The sequence below is a fragment of the Truncatella angustata genome (genome assembly GCF_020726525.1).
Source record: "Truncatella angustata strain MPI-SDFR-AT-0073 chromosome Unknown BKA67scaffold_6, whole genome shotgun sequence".
NCBI classification, from domain to species: Eukaryota; Fungi; Ascomycota; class Sordariomycetes; order Amphisphaeriales; family Sporocadaceae; genus Truncatella; species Truncatella angustata.
This window is the reverse complement of record NW_025763386.1, coordinates 2,352,232-2,377,351: the sequence shown is the minus strand read 5'-3', so window position 1 is coordinate 2,377,351 and position 25,120 is coordinate 2,352,232. Positions and strand designations below refer to the sequence as shown.

The 25,120-nt window shown below is 49.7% G+C and overlaps 6 protein-coding genes and 2 non-coding genes across 8 annotated transcripts; 5 read left to right on the top strand and 3 right to left on the bottom strand.

Annotated features, from left to right (window-relative positions):
- Positions 1–8,340: 8,340 nt before the first annotated feature.
- BKA67DRAFT_349969 (uncharacterized protein) lies at positions 8,341–9,682 on the bottom strand. The gene is made up of 2 exons (XM_046096354.1): positions 9,549–9,682; positions 8,341–9,475 (listed from the first exon to the last, which is right to left on the bottom strand). Exons 1-2 carry the CDS (start codon positions 9,566–9,568, stop codon positions 8,449–8,451), a joined length of 1,047 nt encoding a protein of 348 aa, XP_045956471.1. The 5' UTR covers positions 9,569–9,682; the 3' UTR covers positions 8,341–8,448.
- Positions 9,683–10,058: 376 nt separating this feature from the next.
- BKA67DRAFT_521310 (mitochondrial carrier domain-containing protein) lies at positions 10,059–11,772 on the top strand (the record flags this gene model as incomplete). The annotated part of the gene is made up of 3 exons (XM_046098267.1): positions 10,059–10,186; positions 10,616–10,617; positions 10,805–11,772. Coding segments are annotated over 3 exons (1,098 nt in total), but the record flags the coding sequence as incomplete, so codon positions are not given.
- A 421-nt stretch (positions 11,773–12,193) lies between these two features.
- BKA67DRAFT_t126 lies at positions 12,194–12,278 on the top strand. Its single transcript has one exon. It is a non-coding gene; the product is annotated as a tRNA-Gln (tRNA).
- Positions 12,279–12,504: 226 nt separating this feature from the next.
- BKA67DRAFT_t122 lies at positions 12,505–12,605 on the bottom strand. The gene has a single exon. It is a non-coding gene; the product is annotated as a tRNA-Arg (tRNA).
- A 1,421-nt stretch (positions 12,606–14,026) lies between these two features.
- On the bottom strand, positions 14,027–15,104 carry BKA67DRAFT_349911 (uncharacterized protein). The gene is made up of 2 exons (XM_046096353.1): positions 14,617–15,104; positions 14,027–14,552 (listed from the first exon to the last, which is right to left on the bottom strand). The coding sequence occupies exons 1-2, from the start codon at positions 14,906–14,908 to the stop codon at positions 14,146–14,148; spliced, it is 699 nt and encodes a 232-aa protein (XP_045956469.1). The 5' UTR covers positions 14,909–15,104; the 3' UTR covers positions 14,027–14,145.
- Positions 15,105–18,032: 2,928 nt separating this feature from the next.
- On the top strand, positions 18,033–18,631 carry BKA67DRAFT_573240 (glucose-repressible gene protein). Its single transcript, XM_046103340.1, has 3 exons — positions 18,033–18,145; positions 18,256–18,328; positions 18,385–18,631. Exons 1-3 carry the CDS (start codon positions 18,097–18,099, stop codon positions 18,476–18,478), a joined length of 216 nt encoding a protein of 71 aa, XP_045956468.1. The 5' UTR covers positions 18,033–18,096; the 3' UTR covers positions 18,479–18,631.
- Positions 18,632–19,424: 793 nt separating this feature from the next.
- Positions 19,425–19,869, top strand: BKA67DRAFT_660951 (ribosomal protein L38e; the record flags this gene model as incomplete). The annotated part of the gene is made up of 4 exons (XM_046107727.1): positions 19,425–19,454; positions 19,517–19,550; positions 19,629–19,757; positions 19,814–19,869. 4 exons carry the CDS (start codon positions 19,425–19,427, stop codon positions 19,867–19,869), a joined length of 249 nt encoding a protein of 82 aa, XP_045956467.1.
- Positions 19,870–21,208: 1,339 nt separating this feature from the next.
- BKA67DRAFT_492222 (DNA polymerase delta catalytic subunit) lies at positions 21,209–24,551 on the top strand (the record flags this gene model as incomplete). Its single annotated transcript, XM_046096997.1, has 3 exons — positions 21,209–21,883; positions 21,940–23,753; positions 23,810–24,551. Coding segments are annotated over 3 exons (3,231 nt in total), but the record flags the coding sequence as incomplete, so codon positions are not given.
- Between the last annotated feature and the right edge of the window lie 569 nt (positions 24,552–25,120).

Below are 25,120 nucleotides of genomic sequence, written 5' to 3'. Positions count from 1 at the left end.
TGACCAGATCGCCGGGTTCCTATTTTTCGCGTTCAGCTCGATGCCGGAACTTCATCTCCAGCCACTCTGGGTGCACTAGGGAAGGTAGGAGGGAAGGAGGGTGCGAGGGCTGAGAACAGCCACTCTTTAGCGCAAGTGCCTAGGCTATGCATATATACCTGGTGGTTTGGATATAAGGATCGTCTTAAGAAACCGTTCCACGACCCTTGCTCTCATCGATGCGACGCAGTTCAAGTATCTGATGCAACACACGGATAACACGCCCTGTAATCCCGAGGGAGTGGAACGAACGTTTGGCAAGTTCCTTGAGGAAGGAGTCGTGTCGTGATACAACTTTTTACGTAGCAGCTTGGCCCATAGAAATGGTTACTATGAAAGCCGCCGGCTACTTCTGTTACACGCAAATCGAGGTCGGCGACCAGATGTCCAGATCAATAGGTGTCACCATTATGATCTTCGTAAATGCCGGGTTGGTCTCGGCTTCGTTTTAGTCACATGAGCACTTTTTTGAACCAGGATGATGGGTTCGACGACTGTTGCATGCTTGCAACAGCTTCAGAACTTGCCAGGCCGATCTGGGTTTTTGGCGAAATTTAATCGTGAGCAGACGCACTAGATCGATGGATGTGCTTCCCCGTTATGTAGGATACTGTGACAAGTCATATTTTCTGCAGTTGCGCAAAGGCGTTGGTACTGGGGTGAGGCATTAAAAGTTGAATGTCCCAGTTACCTGGTACAAATCCAGAAAGATGCCATCTCGCTCATTCCCCAAAGTCCAGTATAGTCTAGTCTGTTCTCGCTGAGCCCGAAAACTATTGGTGATTATGATGCCTGATGTGATCATAGCTCCAAGAGAATCCATAGTCAGCCGCAATGACCCTGGCAGGTAATGCCTTGACTATGAATCCAGCAGACTGGTTTACCGCGGATGATCCCCTGGCCTAATTGTGTGCATGGGTAAGCTCCCGCACCAGGGCCTGTTCGTGGGAAATGGTCAGGGGCTCAGCGTCGGTCTGGACTCTAGACTCTGGACACTTTTGGGCAGCAAGAATGTGGATCTCTCTGAAGAGCAATCATCGCACTCGTACGGGTACTATTTGACATAGTCAGACAAGAATTTCACTGCTCTGAATATGTCGTAGACGCTGCATTCCCTATAATCAATAGTGACGCCGATCAGGGAATTGAGCTGGCTAGGGTGAACAGTTCTATCTCCCTTACTCTCTGCTAGGACACGTGAAAACGATACACTTCGTTCTACCTTAGTCTAGGTTAGTAAACTTGTGCTGCCATGCGCCCGTTATCGCAACTTTGATACTCTTGCTAATACAAACATAGTGAAAAGCGAAGCAAGCGTGGTTGTCGTGTAGCGACATTTTGGACAATCTTGTCAAAGTGCATGTCAAGGGGCTACATGCGTAACCCCTCTTATCATGTGGGAATTGGGAATGTTGAAGCGAGTCTCTAATAACTGGAACTCGGTGTGCGATACAGGTAGGAATTAGATTATCGAGTGCGGCCATATCCGCAACATGACAAACAGATACAATAACGTGGGGGAACGAACTGAGTCCGGAGGCATTCTGGCCTATGATCTAGCGGGGATCTTCCCCACACAGCCCTCTAAACGATCTTACCGCCTCATTTGCTTTTCTGGCTCTAGAAGAGAGGGCTTCTCTCGAGATCAGCGTGCCATCAGATTTACGACAGTCCTTGCACCGCACCTATGATTGGAAACGAATCCATTTCCGCCTTGAAATGAACCAGGGCTCAGCATTATCCGAAAGTTGTTTCCTTGCAAGATCAGCATGATGACTATATTTGTACGATATGAGAACAAATAAATAAAAAATTATTCCCCCCCTCTCCCCCCCAGCCGCCAGGAAGAAAGTCGGGCTACAATAGGTGCAACCTCCTGTTACGATTGCATCTCTGTGGCTGTATATGAACTTCTTGGAGGCTTTATATATCTAGCCTAAGTGACCAGCTTGAATAATTTGTGAATTATCTTGCATGTCGCGTTGTCTGGCTGCATCATATCTGTGCAAGGTTGAAGGCCAACTCCACGTTAGTTATCCGTCAGGTCTCACGTGCAGGATAGCTTGCTAAGCTGTGATATGCTGGACTATCAGATGGCGAACGAACACACACTGGGTCTTAGCACTGGCACTATACTAATTAGGTTAAATGGATCAAAGAGAAAGGCTTCAACGTTGACGCATGGTTCCAAGAGCTCGGCTGAGCGACCGGAGCTCGACTGGCCGACGAACCAAATTCGCCTTGTCTTTCGTACGAAGGGATGACGTTGAACATGGACGCCAGTCAGTGCACAGGGACGGTTGAACTCCAACTAGACATTCTCCCCATACAAGTTCCCAAGTTTATTTCGCTCTCTATTGAAGAGAATACCAAACACTGTGCCTCGGTCTTGCCTATACGTCACTTGATATTTTTGGTGGAGAGAATGAATAAGTCATCATGACTGTTCTCGCACTTCACACTCGAATCAAACACACTTTGCCTTTCGGTTTCTGAGCATTGCTCGGAACAATGGTCATATCCACGGTCATTTTTGCAAGGGTTCGTCCAAAGTTTCAAGCTATATCCCAGGAGACGGACCTCAAAAGCCACCTGTCAACCTCGAGCTCCCGCTTGCGATTGGATCCGAGTTTAGCCCCGGATGCCTACACGACGGGGACCAGCCCCCGATGCCTACTGACCTCTTAGAAACTATAATTTGCACATATACAATTCTTTTCAAACCTAGATCTGCCTGATACTGGAGCGCATTCCTGCGTATGTGCTTGCTAATATGACCTGTATCATTTCTATCGCCTCCACGCGGTCCCTTATGTTCGTGCTGACCAGCGTCGGTAAGTACGGCCGGCTGGACACAGTGAATTTCATGACTTCCTTGTCCTTGTCTCAACAATCCCAGCAGCGGGATCTACTCCGGCGGTCCATCTCTTGAGGATGCGGCGGGTCTATGGAGTTCGCGACGGCCTTGCAAGGTACGTTTGTTGTAATATCTGTGCTGCATTCATTCTTTGTTCAATTCCTGTAGAACAGCGCTATAGCTCTTGGTGCATTGCATGCTATGGATCGCTATAGCCTAGCTACAAAGATCTTGACAGTTTTCTAAAGATATATCGAAATATCCATGTGCAGCCGTGGCATCATCGTGATATTGATATGCCAGATGCGCCAATAAAACCATTGCAATATGATTATCAAAATATGGGGCTGGGGCTTTGCTCGCTATTCGAACCCGAACAGGCGGACTATCACATTTCAAAATCCGGCCTTGTGACAACATTTCCAGCATCGGCCAAACTCAAAGACCCATTCACCACGCCGGTATTTGACATGTCATAAGGCTGGAACAAAGTCAAAATGGAAGTGCATAGCATTTCCAGATCCAAGATTGCGGTCAAGATGGCTTGAAGCACTTTCAAGCACCGCAATTATGCGATTATGCAATATTACACTGATTTGGCTACCAGTCTGCCAGTCAGTTCTGTTGGCACGGCTCCTGATCAGTGGTTTCAACTTTACAGAGTCTTCGACCCAGGCATCGGAGCTGCGGTTGCGGCTGAGAATTTTCTGAATCATTTCCATGCTATGGAGTCCATCTTGCGGCAAAAGCGGTAATGTGGGGAGCCCCCTGGCAAAATATTGGTCCATGTTTCAAAGAAGATATATGATATATTTAGTGATCAGGGGGATTGTGGTGGATGGCCTCATGATACCAATTTTATGAGAAATACCTGCTCTCATCTGAGTCTCATCTGAGACGGAGTAGCAATCCGATGTTGTGCATCGGGGGCTCAACGTCTAAATGTACAGCAAGTGCTAGTTCTTACGCGCGGAGACGATAGCCAAAAGCCAAAAGCCACTTCGGACCTCACTCTTGAGCCATGCAGACGTCAAAAATCCCCGTTCCACTGCATCAATTACCGCGACGGATCTGAACTATCGTGGATCTGGCATAAGGCGCATGCAAGGAACGAGCTGACGGTCACCTGACGTCTACCTACTTGGCAGAAAATGTGAGCGATCGACCGGTTGATTGTTACCTCGCCCTAATCGTGACAAATTGCAACGCGTCGCAACCGTCCAAAGAGCCGCTCCAGTAACATCCCACTACGAACGACGATTGGCCAGTTGATTGATAGAAGACCATTACAGCTGTCTCAGCACGTAGATAAGGGATGGATTATGGTCGGGGAAGCTACTCCTGCATCCTTGGATCCACCAAAGTCAGCATGGGGCGTCATGTTTCTCGCTAAACAGCGTCGCCTCGTAAGAGAATGCGGAAACGTCAAGTGACAATGCACCGACGACCGCCCTTTTAATGCCAGTATGAGCTGACAGGCATTATATCGTCATTGACGAAGCGCTTTCATCAACTTCTCCCTCTGCCAGCCACCTAAAGGCACCCCTCCTGCTCGTTGCGAGCCACCACAAACTATTTCAAGCCATCCTGGAGAAAATTCATACTCCAAGACATGCGGGTAGCCGCGTTGCGATTGACAATTACAAGCCAAAGTTCACCCGGGTGGCCATGGACCTAACCCGCCGCATGCAATCATAGAACAAGCTCCCGGATGGCGACACAACCTTAACCCAAAACCCAGCTATGCAAGAGTAATACTCGGCAATCTTAGCAGACAGTATGTATAGAGTAGGTCTTTATTTCGGTTTATTTCATTTTATTTCATTTGCCGGCAATGCGATGAATTCACAAAACGCGGGTCCCGCCTGCGCTCAAATGATTAGCTTGTCGCCTGCATAAAGTGGCCCACCAACAGCAATTGTGATATCTTGGACTTCACTTTTTGACTATATCTGTACGAATTGACAAACTTTAGAATTCCTCCAGACGGCACAGTTGTCGACGAAGGAGGCGGGTTACTCGACGGGTATTTTGCGTTCGTGACCTGCTGTAACACCTTAAGGGAGGAGAATAGAGCAGATCTTGCGCCGGCCGAACCTCACGCTCAATGGGAAAAAAGAATGTGACCTATCATAATTCCTGTCCCGGCCGGCCCCCCTCTTCTCTCCCTTCAGCCACAACCCAGCACAGGGCCAGAACAGACACACACGCACGCACGCACGCACACTCTTGCCCCAGAAGCATATGCGCCCGTGGCTGGGAAACGAGGAAGGGAACCTCGCAAGCCGTGCCCAAAGCAACGGATTCTGGGGCCGGAGAACTCTCCAAGCAGAGCCAAAAGTGAGATATGATACACGCCTCCTCTTTCAGATGCCGATTATTAAACAGCATTTCTTCCGCTAGAGATCGGGATCAGATCAGATCCCCATCGGAATCTGGCAGCTTTGTGACCATGGGTCTTTCTCCGGGGTGAAAATTAAAGATTCATCGAGAAGAACATCATCCCCGGTTGGAGCTCCCCCTCGCATGAAGTGGTGCAGATTGCTCAGCAGAGATACATGACAGACGGGTAGGTTAAGCACAAACACGGGCCAGAAAAGAATATTGCAAAACATTACCGTTCGAGCATACAGGTAACACCATAAAACGCTTATCTCGACGAGTTCCCAATTCGGGGAATTTTCTTGTGTAAAAACTACCATGTTGTATTACATCGACTGTGTCTCGAGTGATGTACGCATGATGTACGCATGCATGTCTCTGTAATTTTCTATCCCGCTGTTCAAAATCCATTTGGTCCAATCAGTACAAGGCTACCGAGAGAAGAAAGCCTACGAGACAGTCGATTCACTCTCGGGCCGTGTCGCTGTCAAAAAAGTCCACGTCCTCTTTTCAAACCCCCCTTGCTCCGTAAAATTCTCGTCTATGCAGTGAAGGATAGTGCTCAGCAGAGAGAGAAAATTTTGCCTCCTACGGAAGAAGGAAAAATTAATCCTAGCCTCAGATCATGTACAGGAAACGTCATTTCGTTTTATTTCACGTGCCACAAGGTCCTAAGATCGATCGTAGCAAGCAGAGAACGGAGCCTAGCCTTTGCCCCCCCCCCCCCCCCCCCCCCCCCCCGGCGGCAGTTTACATACCACCCATGTTACATACTGTACAGCTGTGGCCGAGCGGGGGCCCCACGAAGTCGCAGACATACTTACTGTACTTATAATGAGATACATCACGGCCGGTTACCCCCCCCTCCCCCCCAATACATAGGGCGGACGTACCGGAGGCAGCAGCCGGGTGCGGGAGGAGTATGGAAGGGAAGCGGTTGAATTTCTTTCCCCCTCTGGCCTGTCCCAGGCGGGCAACCCGCCTTTTCCCCATGGCGTGTACAGTAGGCTCTATGATGGATCATTATATCTCACACTGTTCTTCCCGCTGTCTAAGAAGACGCAGGTGGCTTGTCTTCCATTTGTTGTCTGAATCTTACGAGAGATAGAGAAAGAGATCTACACGCCCGCCTTTGAGGGCGTACATTGTGGGGATTGGTGGAAAGGGGGCAGGGGTGGTTTCTGTTTCCTAGACGTTAGTTATACTCGTTCCTGAGGACGATCCAGACAAAGTTCGTCGAAGTACAGTTACAAGACTAGGAGAGAAAAATGGAGATCATGATCATAACGCTTGAGCTTTCCCCCCTCCGAGTTGAGATCTAGATTGTCGGTTGCATCGTGCGAAGCCGTGAACTGGCTATCAGGGTTTGCTCATGCCAGACCTGCAGGGCCTCGAGCTCTCGGCCGCAACCGCTGGCCCCCAAGCTGCAGGGCGGTAATAATCATGATAGCTCCCTCATAAGTTCCTGATCAAGGTTGCGCATACCGCTCTTCGGGGGCCCTGTTTTACTGTGCATGCGGCAGCTTTTTTCCTGCGACGCTGCCTAGTGTTGCTGCCGGCGGTGTGGACAGAGTGAGAACTGGGGGGTACTGAAGCCGGATAATTTTGTACGTATAGGACGATGCTACAATCACAGGTACCTTACAGGTGGACATCTGACTTACTACAGCGCACCATGTGATCCCTGAAACATAGCTCGTACAGCTTGTTATAGCTCAATCGTAGAAGAACCCCCAGGGAGTTAACGTGCAGAGCCTTGCATGAACGAGGTCGGCTGCAGCCCTTTGAGAGTGTTCTTCAAATCAACTTCATACAATCTAATTACAGCATGTTCAATTGCGCCAGCTCAAGAGTACCGTACATGAAGTGTATTGATCTCAAGGGTTGGCTCACCACGATACTCTCATGCACACCTGAGATATTGACGACACCAGCTTAGTGGCAATACGAAGACAGCATGAAGTCAACCTAGATATGAGGTTCAGTTTCGAGTAGCACAAACCAAAGCATGCGTCGCGGGCTAGATCCCCTGAAATCTCGCAACGACGGCACAGAAGGAATAAGGGTCATCTTTACAGTTGGTGTCATGGCAGTTCCCATGATGATAGGGGCTCAGGGGCCTCCGGCAGTGCCACTTATCCATACACCATGTTGTGGGACAACGACCGGCAGGCGATTGCAGTGCTCATGAATATTTGCGCGCAGGGGACAAAGTGTAAAGACCATCATGGGAACCGTGGTTCCGGGTTGGCAGCACAACTCAAGTACTTGCTTTGCTTATTCGACAACGTCCGTGGAATGCATCTTGTTCTGTGTGGAGATCTCAGTTTTATTGCTTATTCATGCATGGAATAAACTAGAAAACAGGCATGTTCGCTGTAGACAAAGTCACTGAAATCCAAACAGCGACGTCGAACACAATTTACCGAGTCATTGAGGCTTGGGTCGCACATTATGCAACCACAGAGTATATTTAGGGGAGAATCGTATGATGCATCTCAATAGAGACAACCAACCCACTCACTGATACTGTATACTTGCAGCTTGCGCTGCTGATCTGGATGAGTGGTCCTTGGTCCCATGCAGGAACGAAGCAAAATTCGTTTCCGGGAAATCCGCGAGCCTTCAATAGCTTGGCATCGTTGGTCCACCTATATCGATATCAGTCACTCTCGCCATTGGTAATATGAAATAGCTGTCTTAGGTATTAGCCCCTTGCCCTATGACCTGAACGGGTGGTGGCAAACTAGTGGGAGAAACGTTGAGAGCCTCACTGGCCTCCGCATTGATTTGCATCAAGATTTCCTGCGAACCAGCCTGCACAATTCTGCATCAACCTTATTCGTCACAGCTTCGGTTCCGATTGCCATTGTCCTGCTATGTTCAGGTCCGACCGACACTTGCAGCACTCTGGGCGAGAACTCCGGCACGGTGTGACCGGACCGTACCCTCATTGGATCCTTCACGTCGCTTCACTTCCAAAGCTGACCGAGGGAACATGGCATGTCTCGCAAGTCTATCGCCTCGGCCGTAGTTCAGTGTTTGAAACAGACTACTTCCAGGTCCGAGATGGGGTCATTGGTATGACTCTTGACCCCGTGGCCTCTCAATGATTTAACTGAGGAGGCTGCTCTAGGACATGGCTCATAGATATGGCTCTAGGACATGGATCATCGTCCGTAACTAGGAGTGAATCCCGGCGGTGCGGGCGGTGCTCCGCTCCCGGGTGGTGCAAACCCTGGAGGAGGCATTTGTCCAGGAAACCCGGCTGGCAAGCCTGGCATACCGGGGTGGAAGTCAGCAGGTCTACCGTATCCGCCTGTTGCTGGAGGTGGTCGTGCAGGCAAGCCAGAAGGGGGAGGTGGAAGGTTGTTTGGGCGGGCTCCCATAGGCGGCATGGAAGGACCATTGGCACCAAAGCCCACCGGTGAAGGACGATGGCCAGAGGGTGGTGCGAAACCACTAGGCCTGGCAGGGGGCACAGCTGGGTTCATGGCAGGATCGAAGCCGCCTGTGGCCATAATAGGGGGCGCAACGGCGGGTGTGGGAGTAGCTTGGCCTGGCTGTTGGTGGTAGGCGGGAGGCATCGGTTGAGTTTCAATAGTGACATTGTGTTTCTTAGCTTGGGCAGCCAACATGCGTTCCGCTTCGTCGCCATGTCTCTCGCCCTTGCCGTCCTTCTTGTAGGCATACTGCACAGTGACGTCCTTGTTCATGAGGTACTGGCCATTCATGTTGTTGATGGCATCGTCACTAGCTTCGAAGGTGCTGTAGCTCACGAAGCCATAGCCCTTGCTCAAGGCGTTATCGTCTCGGGCAACCTTAGGCGGGACGGTGAGTGTTCCAAAGCGACTGAAGGTATCGTAAAGGATCTTCTCATCCACCATGGGATCAAGGTTTCCAATGAAGAGCTCTGCACCTATCTCGAGGGGCTTCTGCTTGTCGGCGGATGCTTTGTTGACGCGTAGGGGTTTGCCGTAGAGTCTGATGCCGTTCATGATCTTGGCTGCGTAATCGGCATCAACCTCGCCGTTGAACTCGACGAAGCCAAACCCCTGATGCGACTGTGTAACGCGGTCCTTTGGTAGATGAACATTGACCACGGGCCCAGCCTGGACCATGAGCTCCCAGATGAGCGCATCGGTTGCGCGTTCGTCGATATTGCCGACATAGACTGTGGCTTCCTTGTCTTGCTCCCTGCGCGTGCACATGGTCAGCGATGTGATGCTACCAGTTAGTCTGGAGGACGCGTAGACCGCGAAACACTCACCAATGTTTTTGGCCGGACATCTTGAATCTTCAGAAAGAACTGTACGCGCGTGGTAATATGCCAGGACACTTGTCTGTCTTTTTATTTCCCCCTTCTCCCGTTGTTGTCGCGAATCTGGGCGTGCTTGAGCTGGAAGCTTTCATGAAGCATGAAGCTTTGATAGCCTGCTGGAAATGGTCTGTGCGCCTTCCCCCGATGATGACGGAGCCTTTCCGCATCGCTGATTTTTTTGGTAACGGCGACCGAGCTCCTTCCCAGAGCAAATAGACGACCAACAACCACATTTCAACCCACCGACACGATCTCATAGACAATACTGCAGAACCGACAGCACATTTGTGAGTCATTGCGCATCGTCGCGACAACCGAAAGCAGGTACTGACCCATCCAAGGCCGCGCGCTTCAGCTGTAAACATCAGAACTACCGACACCATGGCCGCATTCGCTTTGTCCGAGGAGTCCAAGGTCCGTTCAGCCATCTGCGCCTCACCTCAGGTCATGAACTAACACGAATCCCAGGAGCGCATTGGCAAGCTTATCGACATCTCCAGAGTCGCCATGCACTACGGATATCTGCCCCTGATTCTGTACCTCGGTTACACTCGCAGTGTCCCTAAGCCCTCCATCATCCGCCTTCTGTCGCCTCTCTCTTAAATGCCTCCCACAGACGAAGCACGCCATACGTTGTAACAATAGCATATAATACGCATCGCTCAGGATTGGATTGGAGGATGGCGTTGGTTCTACGGTTTCACGATCATAGAGAAGGTTCAGGGAGCAGCCGGCTGTCATTTGACCCGCACACGAAAGCTGCATTGCCCAGAGAGATTCATGAAGCAGGACGAAAGTCGAACTGTACAATACACTGTAATGAAATGTGATACCACTCAACGGAGCTCATGCCAACATTGTTCGCTGTGAAGATCAAGTGTGACGATTTACCCCTTTCCTTGGCTTACTGGAGCATGCAAACTTCCTGACTCAAAACTCTCGCTCTAACACAGAATGACGACCTGGTTATGATATTCACTTGAAGCGCACTGTTAATTATCACGGTGCAATTCGAGCTGTCCTGAAAACACGCATCAAGAGATGGATACCATGACGAAATATGCACTTATCGGCGATAAGGCAACTAACCTAGCGTAGACATCAATTCCTCGTCAATCATACCCTCAACCGCCATTACCTTGACGGGCTGTCCTGGAAAGAGCCTCTTTTTAGCAATACAGCTATGTAACAGCATCTCCTACAAGTGATCTCTATGACACAAAACCATGCGGGCCTTTCACCCGCCCTTGTCGAGACCATTTCCGGGCTGACCGCGGGATCCGTGGCGACCCTTGTAGTTCACCCGCTCGACATCGTCAAGACGCGGATGCAGCTTCACCGCAGCAGCGCGCCCACCTCCGCGAGCTTGACCACCATCTCGCTCATCCGCACCCTTACGCAGACGCCCAAGCCGCTGCGCGCGCTCTACCGTGGCCTGACGCCTAATCTCCTGGGCAATGCGTCGAGCTGGGCCTCGTTCTTCTTCTTCAAGGCTCGTGCTGAGCGGGCCCTTTTAGGTCTCAAGGACTCGCCACATGATGGACTGACCGGAACAGACTACTTTGCCGCCTCGGCAATGGCAGGCGTTGGGGTCCAGATCATGACAAATCCCATCTGGGTCCTCAAGGTCCGGATGTTGTCTTCGGATCGCGGGGCCGTGGGGGCGTATCCGAGTATGTGGGCTGGAGCAAAGCAGCTCTACAGGACCGAAGGCTGGAGGGGCTTTTATCGAGGGTTGGGAATCAGCTTGTTCGGCGTGAGCCATGGTGCCGTGCAATTTGCCGTGTACGATTCGGCCAAGCGAATCTACTTCGCGCGGCGCAGGGTACGACTGGAAAGTGAAGGCAAGGCAGCCCAGGGGCCGCTCAAGCTCACCAACGAGGCTACACTCGTGCTTTCGAGCGCGTCGAAGCTGGTCGCTGGTGCCGTCACATATCCGTACCAGGTCATTCGCAGTCGGCTGCAGAACTTTAATGCGGACGAAAACTATGGCCGGGGTATTCAAGGGGTCGTGAGACGGACTTGGCAGCACGAGGGCATCAGGGGCTTCTATCGCGGCATCGTTCCAGGCGTCATAAGGGTGATGCCGGCCACGTGGGTTACGTTCCTGGTGTATGAGAACATGAAGTTCTATCTGCCACAGTGGTTTGATGAAGGACGGCAACCAATTTGACAGCGGCGGCTGCTTAAAAACTGCTTCAATCTTGCTCGCATAATACCAATATACCCGTCCTCCCTTGCAGCTCACTTCATCACATTGTTCGTTTACAACTCGACAAGCTTGACCAAATCTGCGCCACTAGACTAGATGGCATACTACTACCTTGACAGTAACATCAATCAGATACGTTCAGCGTCTCAACTCATGGGTTCGATCATTCACTTGAAGGTGACACATGTGAAAGGCGAAGCCGTCGAATATGTTCTTTGCGTAACTTTTCGATATCCTCCGTAGGGCCAATGTCCTTGGGTAGCCATAAGGTTCTATACTCTTGGTTCATGAACCGCAACAGCTTCGCCTCCCAGATATGTCGACACGGCGTCCCATGAAGATTTTATAGTCAACAAGAAGATCGTGAAAGCCCTTAGTCACCGGTCGATTAGTGTAGTTGGTTATCACATCGGATTCTGAGACGGTACTTAATTCCGGTAACCTGGGTTCGAATCCCAGATTGACCTGTTCGACGTTTTCTCTTTTGCTCACACATCATCCTCACATCGTACTGGGGAATCGATATTTTTTTGGCTACTTTTCTTATCGACTCAATAGCTTCGAAATTTTTGCTAGGGCGACGGGTAGGGACGTTACCAGGACTATGAACTATATTCAGGCTCAGTGTATGGGTAGTAAAGGAACATCAAAAAATGAACAAAAGCAATGGTTAACTCATTACAGAGTTACCACAGGTCTGCCTGGGGATCGAACCCAGAATCTCCTGATGTCGTACTGATTACCCAAACGAGTAGCTTCGTAGTCAGACGCAATGCCAATTCTGCCAACAGACCTTGGTGATATAGACGTGCTATGTCAACGACCATGTGGGTGATAGTGGAGATGTCGAAGGGCAAAAGACCTACCCAGGATGGATCATGTCAAAGAATCCAGAACGGTATTTACTCGTATAGGATGTTGGGTGACGATGGTGGCATCGAAAATTCACCAGCATGTTAGGTGACGAAGGCAATACTCTGGTCCCCGAGTCATGTAATTGTGGGCCGGTATAAAACAGTGAGATGGTTCCCAAACCTTCAACGCCAAGATTCATGTCCAATATGTAGCCAACGCGTCGTTCTTCGGGGGGTGGTCGATTCAAGACTGTAAGCAGTACGGAATATTATATGACATATTCGTTCATACGCCTTAAAGTCTTCCTATTAGTGCTATGACATTATGCTTGCCACAGTATACATTGGGACGTCAACACGCTGGACTCCTAATCACACGATAATTATGTATTGTCAAGACCTTGAAATGTTTCGTATCTCAAAATGTGCTACCTCTTCAATCGTGGATCAGTTATTGTAATGAAGAACACTCAGGACAATATTATTGTCATGAAGACAGCAGACTATTACTATCAAGTATTCAAATGTTGATGCCGGTTGAAAACTCGAAACTCAACGTGTGTAACTCAAGTGAAGGTTTAATCAACGCTCCTAGGCTTTCTCCGATATTTTCTTCTCTTTTCGTCTCTCTGGTTTCGCCGGTCGTCTAACTCACTTACCCCTGCACTAGTCGACCGCTTGTTGTGCAACCTCAAGGTCTCACCCACCACTAGCCAATGAACCCGACCTTGGCATTGTGTTTAATAGTCACAAACTTTGAATACTTAATCCACGATGGTTCCTCGGAAAACATCCAAGTCGTCATGTGCGTGATCGTGGCCGACACAATAACGAGCAACCACAACCGGCAGGGATCCAAGCTCTGGTTCACGAGGCAGCATCTGGGGAAATCTACCTTGGTTGTAATGTAATACCATGATTGTTCATTCAACTCCGGACTTTTGCAACCACAACGCCCCTACGTGAGGATTGGCCTACAGAATCTTGGTATGAGTTACGCACTACTTTATTCGTCTCTTACACACAAAAACTGTTGTTATAGTCTATGGCAATTAAACCATTACTGTAGTACGCATTGTCGAACTCGTTGACGCGGTCACGTCAAAATTTACTTTCATTCCTGACCACAAGACGGCGAAAACCTGTATCTGCACGATCAACTTCTTGACTTCTAGACCCGCCCAAATATTGATGGATAGACACGTAGGTGTGTTCGTCTGCTGCCTTGCAGATGCTGACCATGTCGATATGGAGGCTGTTGAACTTGGTATCAAGGAGACTGAAGATCTAGAAGATGACGTCTAATTTGAGTAGCACGCAATCAACTCAGAGAGTGTTCACATCTGATTCGGACGAACCAACCGAGATACGATAAATCCGGCCACCGTGTCATGGATTTGTCTATTTGAACATATGAAGCTATATATACGAGGGAGCCCAAGCTGCTCGATAAAGAACAATTTACTCTCTACACTTTAATCTATGCTTTGACATTTCCATAAGCAGCCTGCGTCAGAATCCGGACGTACAACCTGTGTAAGAACGTGATGGTTGATGGGACCGAGTGCTCCGTACCTGGAGCAAATACGCCAGCGCTGTTGAAGAGGGCCGACTTGAAGCTGAAGACGGCCTCCTGCTTCTCACGGTCGATACGTGCGCTGAGGAGGATCAGTCCATCCGAGTCCCTCAGTCCAGGATTTAGCGGAGTACCACCGCATCGGACAGTCACCTCGTTTCCTGCGTTCTCGACGACCTCGAAGTGGTTGGAGAACTTCATGCCTTTCTCATACTTTGCGACGGCCAATTGCGATGTGTTCCAGAGGTTGTCCGCCGCAGCGGGACCCGGGTTGTCATAACGCTCCTGCAGCTTGCTATGGGTCCAGAAGCCTGCGGAATCGTGTCAGTCCTGGTGCTTGTCATCCTCGCGTGGATTCTCTCTCTCTCGACTTACCCCATCGGCTCCAAACGCCGCGGCAGAACTCCAGCGTCAGGGCCTCCTCGTCGTCGCGCAGGTCGGGACGGATCTTGTGCAGGGGGACGCGCTTGATGCAGTCGTCCACGAGGGCCGGGTTGCCCTTGGGGTTGTACTTGGCGTACGTCTTGGTCTTGAACCAGGGGTCGGTCTTGCTCAGATCAACGATTGCTGTGCTGGACGCCAGATAAGCCATTCCCACGCCGACGCTGGCCACACCTCCGGTAACGCCCCAAAGGCCCGCTGTCACGGCTGTCCGAATGATACCCATAGTTGCTTTGTGTGTTTGGATCAGAATTGCTCGGAAAATCCACTTCACGACCAGAGGATTAAGACTGGGTTTCACACTTAATCGGGCCAAATTACAGTGGATCCAATGGCTGGTTGACAGGACTGTGCAAGTAACGTGCTATCTCGAGTTGCGGCGTCCGCTACGATGTGATGTTAGCGCTATACCGTAATTAGTGGTCACGCGATAGCCCCTCGTCTCATCAAAAGCGGCATTTCCCTTCGGCGTCCACTCGTGATACTGGTTCACGAACATTTGTTATACTCCCATTGTGATCACGATATTGAACGATGATTGGTCGAACGACAGGATCGTATCGACGAGGTTAGAGCAGCCCTATGCCAGAGCGACGTGGAAGACACGCTGACGGTAGACTACCTCCGAGTGAGCCTGCTGTGCGGGGCCGCTATCACGACAATCAAGCTTGCGCTCCACTCCAGCAATAGGCATAACAAAATGCTTCGAACATCGTACAAGAGGTCCGAGAAGCTTTGGACGAGCCAATTCATGATTTTCATGTTCAGCTTTAACCTCCTGCGGTCACACCTGATCTGGTATGATCGTCTCGAAAGGCGTATTATTTGCGGGCTGTGTATTCTGCTAGTTGTATGCACTTCTTCGGTATGGTGGATATACACCAGGTTCATACATGGCGCACGCATGAGGACATTGCTGGTTGAATGCGGTTGATTTCGAAACACCGCCAAAACCGCAGTGGCCAAACTATGAAAGTGGGATGGATATTCTTGCCCACTACATTCCGCAAAGATCAGTAACGACGAAAAAGCCGTCTTGTACAACGCAATGGTGACATATCCGGGGCGCAATCTTACAAGTGGAATGTCTTGGTTGTATCTGGTGATGGGACAGAGAGCCTACAACCTTTGATCGCGATGATCAACACCAGTCAACACAATTGATTGGCGATTTGTCTTCCATGGATCAATACAGCCCCTGGTCTGCAACCTTAAAGAGATCGCAAGATTATGGATGACTAGCCATACTGGGATAGGGTATAGTGCTTATGATTAACCTCTGTTCCTGTGGGATGGGATTCTTCAAACGGCATCGGTCAGCAAATCTACGACTAGCATACCGTTCGGTAAGATCCGAGACAGTTTGTCAAGCAATCATCGAATGTTTGATCAAGTCTGGGATGTCGCAGAGATCGTGGAGAGTGGCTGGAGAGTTTCCAGGATCCTCGAATCGTCCTTCCTTGTGTTGCCCAAAAAAGAGCACCATACACATGGCAGAGGCGTCCTGCTCGCACTAACATCATGGCTGCTGTCCTCCCGAGATCGCCAAGTATAATAAGGTCGTTTAATATTTACTAATTAAGGATTTGCTCGTATAGCTGCCTGTATCTGTTCAGCCTGGAGTAGTACCTGCTCGTTGTCGTTTGTGTGTACATGTAAAGCAAACAAAGATACCCCTTGATGCGTAGCTGTTGTACAAAGACCCGATCTGTTTATTATATAATTAGTGAAGACAACGCCTGTTAGACTTTCGACAGGTTGATATGTGGTCTGCATTGTTTCTTAGTAGATAGATACCATGCGAACTTCCAGACAAGATCGCCACTTTACGTGCATGACAGACACACTTTCATACATGAGTGATCACGGGGTACGGAGTGGAAGTGAGCAGTACTATGTCTGACAGAATTGTCCTCATGGTCTGGAATATGCCGCAGTGCATGCCGCCAGGCTGCCAGTGTTTAATGTCCTTAATGATCAATATTACTAGCAGTCCTGAACCATGGTTGATCGACTGTCAGAGCACGTTCGGTTCCTGGTGCAACTTCGTTATGACATCACTGGAGCACAAGTGCATGTGCTTGCAGGGGCCTAGATGAGGGGAAACACAGAATCCGATACCAAGGTAAAGGCGAAAGTGTAAAAGCCGTACCTGGCCGATACTGAATTGTGGAAAAGTGTTTGGTAGCTCACCTTTTTGCATGATCAGCTGGACAGGCAGATCATGATTCCGGGTGAGAAGCTCCGTGTTACATGCTGGCATGTTTCCAGATGACTGCGCTTGCTTGGAAGCATGTACGTTTGCGTGCTTGCAAATGCAGCTTAATGCAGCTTGAATCAAGATGGCAGCGCTTTTCGCCGGATCTACGCAATAAGCCCCTGCAAGTGAAATGAAATTGAAATGGCCAGATCTCGATGCAGAATGACATCCAATTACCAAAGCACTAGGAGATGTGGCTCGGCTGGTTGAGAGCCACACTTGGTTGTGCTGCCATGGTACTGCATCAATGTATTACCCCACGGTAGAGCGAAATCATGACGTCATAGACTAGGCCGTTTTTGCTTAAGCCTGTGGCAATTTGCAGCGAATCCCGTGTCCCGGGCCATCACGAGTTTGAGATGCAGCAACTCAGGAACACTCTGGTTGGTTAACCCGTTTCGGGCTTGACGTGTCTTCGTCGCTAATGAACCTAGCCGGGCAAAGCTCATCAAGCTCATCTACACTTGCGCGAAACGCACAGAGCAACCTTCGCCTCGGCAATTGCTATATCAACAACCCAAATAAGGAGCCTTCTGAATTGTCCGATCAACATATCATGGTGTTACAAAATACGTAGTAGATGGCAGAAGTGACGTACAGCTATTTTCGTAGATCTGACGTCATTAAATCTCATTGTTCGAAACTCCCAAGCACAAGGTTGAAACAGCATGATCGCAACCTACGTCAAGCTGTTTACCCTGTTCTTTCTCCACAAGGCTAATGAGGGGCAGCTCTCCATAGAGGGGCAGAGGGGGCAAGCTCTCTAGCTTGCTATGGTACAATGATTCTAGGTTCTAGATGTAGGTCTATTCGGATCTAGGAAGCCAAATGTTTGTGTACGTCAGTCGTCACCCGCATTGAGCGGCCCCTCTGCCTGCTTCATCCGGGTTGGACAAGCAGACGCCCTTCTAGAATGACGTAAATCATTCTTCATGTGACTGCGTACGCGGGGCTCTTGCCTCGAGTGAATGCAAGCAATAATTGTGATTCAACTTTGAGGTAGCCTTTTCAAACTAACATCAGAGCTCCTGAACGGATACTTAAACCTCTCAACTCCCGTCCCCGAACTCTCTTTTCTCTTCCATCATCATCAACAACCATCATCTTCACATCTCAATCAATCCTCAAACAAACAACCCAAACCAACCATCAAAATGGATACCATCAAGAACGCCGCCAACTACGTCGCTGACACCGCCAAGGGTATGTCTCCCCTTACTTTGCTGCTGCCTCCTTCACCATCATGGCCGTTTCGATCTATTTAATTCAGCCAAGCTTTCTTTGAAGTGCCAATGCTAATTCATATCCTACAGGTGCCACCGCCACCACCTCCAAGGAGGCCAACAAGCAGGTCGCCAAGGACGGCAACGCTGATCTCAGCACCCGGTAAGCTTGCATATCAGCCTTTTTGTGCAGGAAGTATAAACTAACATCTATTTCAGTCTCTCCGCTGGCAAGGACGCCATTGGTGACAAGGTTGACGAGACGAAGCACAACACTTCTGCCGATGTCAACAAGGAGACTCTCAAGCACTAAACAATTCTTACCTATCATGATGACACGATTGGCATGAGCGCGGGCAGGGGAACAATCCTAGGAGTGGAATGCTTTATGATGGATCCTCATGGGCAAGGCATAGATACCCCAAGACCTAAAGTAGTCTAGAATCAAACAGCCTTTGCAAACCCACCAAACTGTCTTAACTTGCCTCTCATTAATCCGTTTCGCTTGCGACTGTTAATTTGTCTGAAGTGTTTCAATGGTCAAATGCCTTATGGTGAGGCCTATGAAAGCTTTCTGAAGGAATAATAAACTAAATATATATTGCCTGCACGGTAAAAATCCCCTTGTTTCCTGTTCTATTCTAGTAGATGCCAATCGTGCCAGGCTGTAGTGGTGAGAAGGTGATTGCCCTGGCCGATCAAAGCACAAACAAGTTGGGGCTGTGAACCATGGTCATTTCTTATCAATCTATCAACAATGCCCATCAAAAGAGGAACTCACTCATCTTTATGGTTAGTCATAAAATTAGACATAGACAGTCTATGGTCAGGGATAATTGCTTCCAATATGTGATCATACGATGAACGAACAAATCAAGTGGCTTCGCGGTTGCAAATTGCGCAACAAGTAACGATTATCATGTTGTTGCAATCACTTTGACTTACAAAAGATGCTTGGGAGTCGGGCTCGAACCTTGGACGATCTCCCGAACGCGCATGGGCCATTCATGGGTCTAGCTGCCCCTGGCAGTAGTACTCAGTCCTTGACGGCTGGCTCCCATTGACAAGACCTGCCAGCTTGAACAATTACAGCAACAATAGAAATGGTCCGTGCAGGGTCGGGTCTGGGCAGTCGGCGATTTGATTTTCGCCCACAGAAATTCAACAATTTCCAGTGTTAGAACGGAAATTCCCTACAACTCGACGAAATCTTGAGCCATCCTTCCACGACCCTCAACGACAACCTCAATACCGCCAAAATGCCTAAGGAAATCGGTGACATCAAGCAGGTATGCTGAATTGCTGTGCGAGCAAGTTTTGAGCAATTACAGCTGACAATGTCTCGTTCTAGTTCATTGAGATCTGCCGCCGCAAGGATGCCCAGTGTACGTATAAGAAATAACGAGGAGGGCGAATACCCCAGGCGCCATGTAGGATAGCATTTCTGACTCGAATGGTTACAGCCGCGCGCATAAAGAAGAACAAGTCCACCAACTTGTCCAAGTTCAAGGTCCGATGCTCGAAGAACCTGTACACCTTGGTTCTCAAGGACAACGACAAGGCCGAGAAGCTCAAGCAGTCCCTTCCTCCTAGTACGACACCCCCTCGGTCAAACTGGGCGCAAGCCATAACTAACCACTTGCCACAGACTTGCAGATCAAGGAGGTCGGCAAGAAGAACAAGAAGGGCAAGCACACCGCATAAGTCATATACCAATAGGGCATGATGGGGTTCTAGTGTTTGCGGAAGGGGCAATTGGAAGGAAAGATGGCATGACGGTTGTATCTCTCGGCACGGGCTGGAAAATCAAAATCACGATGCACGAGCATGATGCCCGGATCGGGCTGGAACGGCGTCCATGGATACCATTGAATCGAAGCTCACGAACCAAGAAAAGGCGTGCAGCTGATGTTCTCGAGAAATGAAATACACATTTCACACCATTTGAGTCTGCTCGACCTATGCTACTTGTGAGAAGTGTGTGGCGGCTGCCAGATCTCAAATGATTGGACGGCACTGCGTTGGCTTTCAGGGACGGCCATACCAGTCCCGGTGTTGTCCCATCGATAAATGCTGAAGGTCGACCTTGTCGAAAGAGACTTGGCCTTTTGCGGTGGCTCATCCCTGTACTGAGGAGCTTCTGCTTTGTGTTGTTATCTTCGGCACAAGAAAAGGCTTCTATATTTACTGATTGATCATGTAGCTACAGTGTAAAGCACGGAGTCTGTCCGATCACTGCCGCCGCCACTATACGTTCCACGATCTTGAGGAGGGTGATGCACAACCGCAATATTGGTTTAGGATTCAGGAGTGTTGTCGAAGGCTTACTATTCCCAAACCGGTAACATGGATTCCAACTGAACAAATCGCGTGTTGTTCGACTGGGAGTTGTTGATAGGGCAGAGGTATAGAAGAGTGCTGTACTTTGTATACTGTAAAGGCTCTCTCTACCTTCGGAATGTCATGGGTCTGGAGCAGGTCAGAGGGGGGGATCACTATCCGAGGAAATGTGGCCCAGAAGGTCGTTTCTTAATTCCAAGGCCTGGTCATCCACTCCAGTCGATAGAGACTACTTGTTTTTGCGGGAAAACGCTGCTATGGAATAGAAAGCCAAGGCAATGCAATGCGTAAATATTTACATATGAGCGTACTTAGTGGTGGCCAGTAGACTAAGGTTAGCACGTTTATGGAGTGTTGTATGGTGGCTCCTCCCAAAACCACTTTAAGATGACCCCACTATATCACCCCTGTCGTCACGTCAAGACGCGAACTCGCATTTATTTGGACAATTTGTACGGAGTGATGGACGCGCCTCTCAATCGATAGCCCCGGTACTTTTTCAAGCGTCCACTGTAAGTTACTCACTCAGCACACTCCTCAGTCTGCCCGTCCATGCACTGTTTCTTATGACCGCACCGTGATTGATGCCCTGTCGACGCAACAAGCAAGCTCTCCACTGTAGGACCAGGTCGCAATCATGAGTGCAGCCGCCACTCTACCACAGAAGCGTCTCTTCGCCGGCGCCCGCCCGCCTTCGACGCCGAAAAAGAGGCGATTGGAGCCGCTTTCCTCGTCGCCCGCATCGCGTCTCAACAGCTCACAACCCACACCGGGCGCCAAGCTCGCGTCTACTCAGACCAAGAGCGTCTTCGAGTCCGAGGTCCTCGAAAAGCTCAGCCAGGACATCTCAGACCTCAAGCAGAACAATTCCGAAAAGGACCAATCATGGGAACGCCCCCCCGTCCTCGACTTCGTCCCCAAGCGGGACAGCCTGACGTTCCAGCAGATCGAGGCCGAGGAAGGCACCCTGCATGGCGGCAGGGCCACCGTCAAGCTCTTCGGTGTCACGGAGAACGGCCACTCTGTCATGCTCCATGTCACCGACTTCAAGCACTACTTGTACGTCGCCGCGCCCGTCTCCTTCCAGCCAAAGGACTGCGAGCCTTTCAAGGCCTACCTCGAGTCACAGGTAGCCCAGCACCAGCCCGCCATCTACTCTGTTCAGCTGCAAATGCGAGAGAACATCTACGGCTTCCAGGGCAACACCAAGAGCCCCTATATCAAGGTCACAGTCACCGACCCCAAGTTCATCAACAGGGTTCGCACCACCATAGAAAAGGGCGATGCCAACTGGAAGGGTATGTGGAGGGGCGCTGACGGAGGCATCATGACCTTCGATAATCTGCAATATGTTTTGCGATTCATGGTTGATACCAAGGTATGCTTCGAGACGTCCAATCCCCAGTCCCGCTGGGAGCTGACCAACGCCCACAGATCCCCGGCATGTCATGGGTCGAATGTCCCGCCAAACAGTACAGCCTGATCCCAGAACACGAGAAACAGTCCAGCTGCCAAATCGAAGCTGAAATCCCCTACACACATCTCATTTCCCACGAGCCCAAAGGAGAGTGGTCCAAGATGGCCCCTCTGCGCATCCTGTCCTTCGATATCGAATGCGCCGGCCGGAAGGGCATCTTCCCCGAAGCCAACATTGACCCCGTCATTCAGATCGCAAACGTTGTTACTCGCTATGGAGAGACCAAGCCTTTCATTCGGAATGTCTTCTGCTTGGACTCGACCAGTTCCATCGTAGCCACCCAGATCCTCGACTTTGACCGGGAACAAGACATGCTCATGGCCTGGAAGGACTTCCTCGACAAGGTCGACCCCGATCTTATCACAGGCTATAACATCGCCAACTTCGATTTCCCATACCTCCTAGACCGTGCCAAGACCCTCAAGTGCAAGGACTTCGAATATTGGACCAGATTAAAGAGCGTCAAGTCGCAGTCCAAGGAGACCAATTTCTCAAGTAAACAAATGGGTAATCGTGATACGAAAGCCACAAACACAAACGGACGCTTGCAACTCGACCTGCTGCAGTTGATCCAACGCGATCACCAGCTTAGAAGTTACACGCTCAACTCGGTCTGTGCCCATTTCTTAGGGGAGCAGAAGGAGGATGTGCACCATACCATGATTACAGAGCTGTTTAATGGAACGCCAGAGTCCCGACGAAGATTGGCGCTGTACTGCTTGAAGGATGCCTACTTGCCGCAACGATTAATGGACAAGCTGTCATGTCTCGCAAACTACACGGAGATGGCCAGAGTCACAGGTGTACCGTTCAACTTCCTCCTGTCAAGAGGCCAGCAAATCAAGTTCTTGAGCCAACTGTTCCGAAAGGCATTGGAGCAGAAGCTGGTTATTCCCAACATGAGATCAGAGGGTTCGGATGAGCAGTACGAAGGCGCAACGGTTATCGAGCCAACCAGAGGATACTACGATGTACCCATTGCCACTCTCGATTTCGCTTCGCTATACCCAAGTATCATGCAGGCCCATAACCTGTGCTATACGACTCTTATCAACTCGAAGGCAGTGGAGAAGTTTGGTCTGCAGAAGGACGAGGACTACATCGTCACACCAAATGGTGACATGTTCGTCACCGCAAAACAGAGGAAAGGTCTTCTAGCACAAATTCTTGAGGAGTTGCTTTCCGCAAGAAAGCAAGCAAAGAGAGAGCTGGCTGTCGAGACCGACCCTTTCAAGAAAGCCGTGTTGAATGGTCGACAGCTCGCTTTGAAAATCAGTGCTAACTCAGTGTACGGTTTGACTGGTGCGACGACCGGCAAGCTTCCATGTCTCGAAATCGCCAGCAGTACCACTAGTTACGGTCGACAGATGATCGAAAAGACAAAGGACGAAGTGGAGACGAAATACTGCATCGCAAATGGATACTCCCATGATGCCCAGGTCATCTATGGTGACACTGATTCCGTCATGGTCAAGTTCGGCACCAAAGAGTTGGCCGAGGCAATGAGACTCGGAGAAGAGGCAGCCAACTACGTCTCGTCGAAATTTATCAAGCCCATCAAGCTAGAATTCGAAAAGGTCTACTTTCCCTATCTGCTAATCAACAAGAAGCGATACGCCGGTCTGTACTGGACGAAGCCTGAAAAGTACGACAAGATGGACACGAAGGGTATTGAGACAGTTCGTCGTGACAACTGTCTCCTCGTCCAGACTGTTATTGAGAAAGTACTCCGAATGATCCTGATTGATCGAGATGTACCAGGAGCTCAAGAGTAAGCCGTCTGTGCTGGGGTGTCTTCAATTACTTTGTGCTAACACCTGGTCACAGATATGTCAAGGATACCATCGCAGAATTGTTGCAGAACAAAGTAGACATGTCGAAACTGGTCATCACCAAAGCTCTAGCAAAGGAGCACTACGATGGCAAACAAGCACACGTCGAGCTGGCAGCGCGTATGAAGAAGCGTGACGCAGGCTCAGCTCCTGGCCTGGGTGACCGTGTTGCGTATGTCATGATTAGGGGTGCAGCAGGAGCAAAAAACTTCGAGAAGTCGGAGGATCCCATCTATGTTCTGGAAAATAATCTGCCCATCGACACCCGGTATTACCTCGACAACCAACTTGCCAAGCCTTTGGGTCGTATTTTCGAGCCCATTCTCGGCGAGACCAAGGCAAAGTCGTTGCTTACAGGAGACCATACCCGTGCCATATCCGTAGCAGCGCCTACGGTTGGTGGTCTCATGAAGTTTGCAAAGAAGACTATGACGTGTATGGGCTGCAAGAAACCGCTCGTCGGCAAGGAGGAGAGCGCTGGCGCTGTTTGCTCCAACTGCGCACAACGTGTCGGTGAACTTTACAACAAGACGTTGAGCCAGGTCTCAGACCTTGAGGTTCGTTTCGGCAGGCTGTGGACACAATGCCAGCGGTGCCAGGGCAGTATGCATGGTGAGGTCATTTGCAGTAGCAAGGACTGTCCCATTTTTTACATGCGTATGAAGGCCAAGAAGGATCTCGAAGATGCGGGCAAGGAGTTAAAGAGGTTCGATTTCGACCAAGCTGCAATCTGGTGATGAGATACGAGTAGGTTGTACTTGTAAAGATGTGCAATAGGTCGGTTTGTGGACAGAAGGTATGGAGTTGGGTAAGCATTGATATGAATCGGAGTTGGGCGTTATGCGAGAGTAGCTAGACTCACAGCAAACACTGTTAATATGGTTATATATCTAACTTGAGGAGCATCGAGTTATCTATCATGTTCCTAAGAATCAATGAAACTTTTGAAACCCATCTATTGCTTATGCATTTCATCAAGTAACGTCGAGAAACGATGAACGGGAACTTTCTACTCCAATCAGCTATTAGAAGGGAATTTTCTCAAAAATTTCCTATGGGATGCTCCTGACTAATTTGCTGGTTTGATATTCATTTGGTTTGTCCCAACGTCAAAGATATGGATGCTCGACTCATCCGTGGCTTTGCGGGCAACGCAGGCGATGAGCGACGGGTTCTCTTGATAGTCCAATAATACAGGTTAAACGGGACTGTCCCTATTTTTCATCGTGAATCAATTGTACAGTATTTTGAAAATTGCTCTTATGATCTGATCAAAAGCTTTGATACAATGCTTCCATCAGGAGGG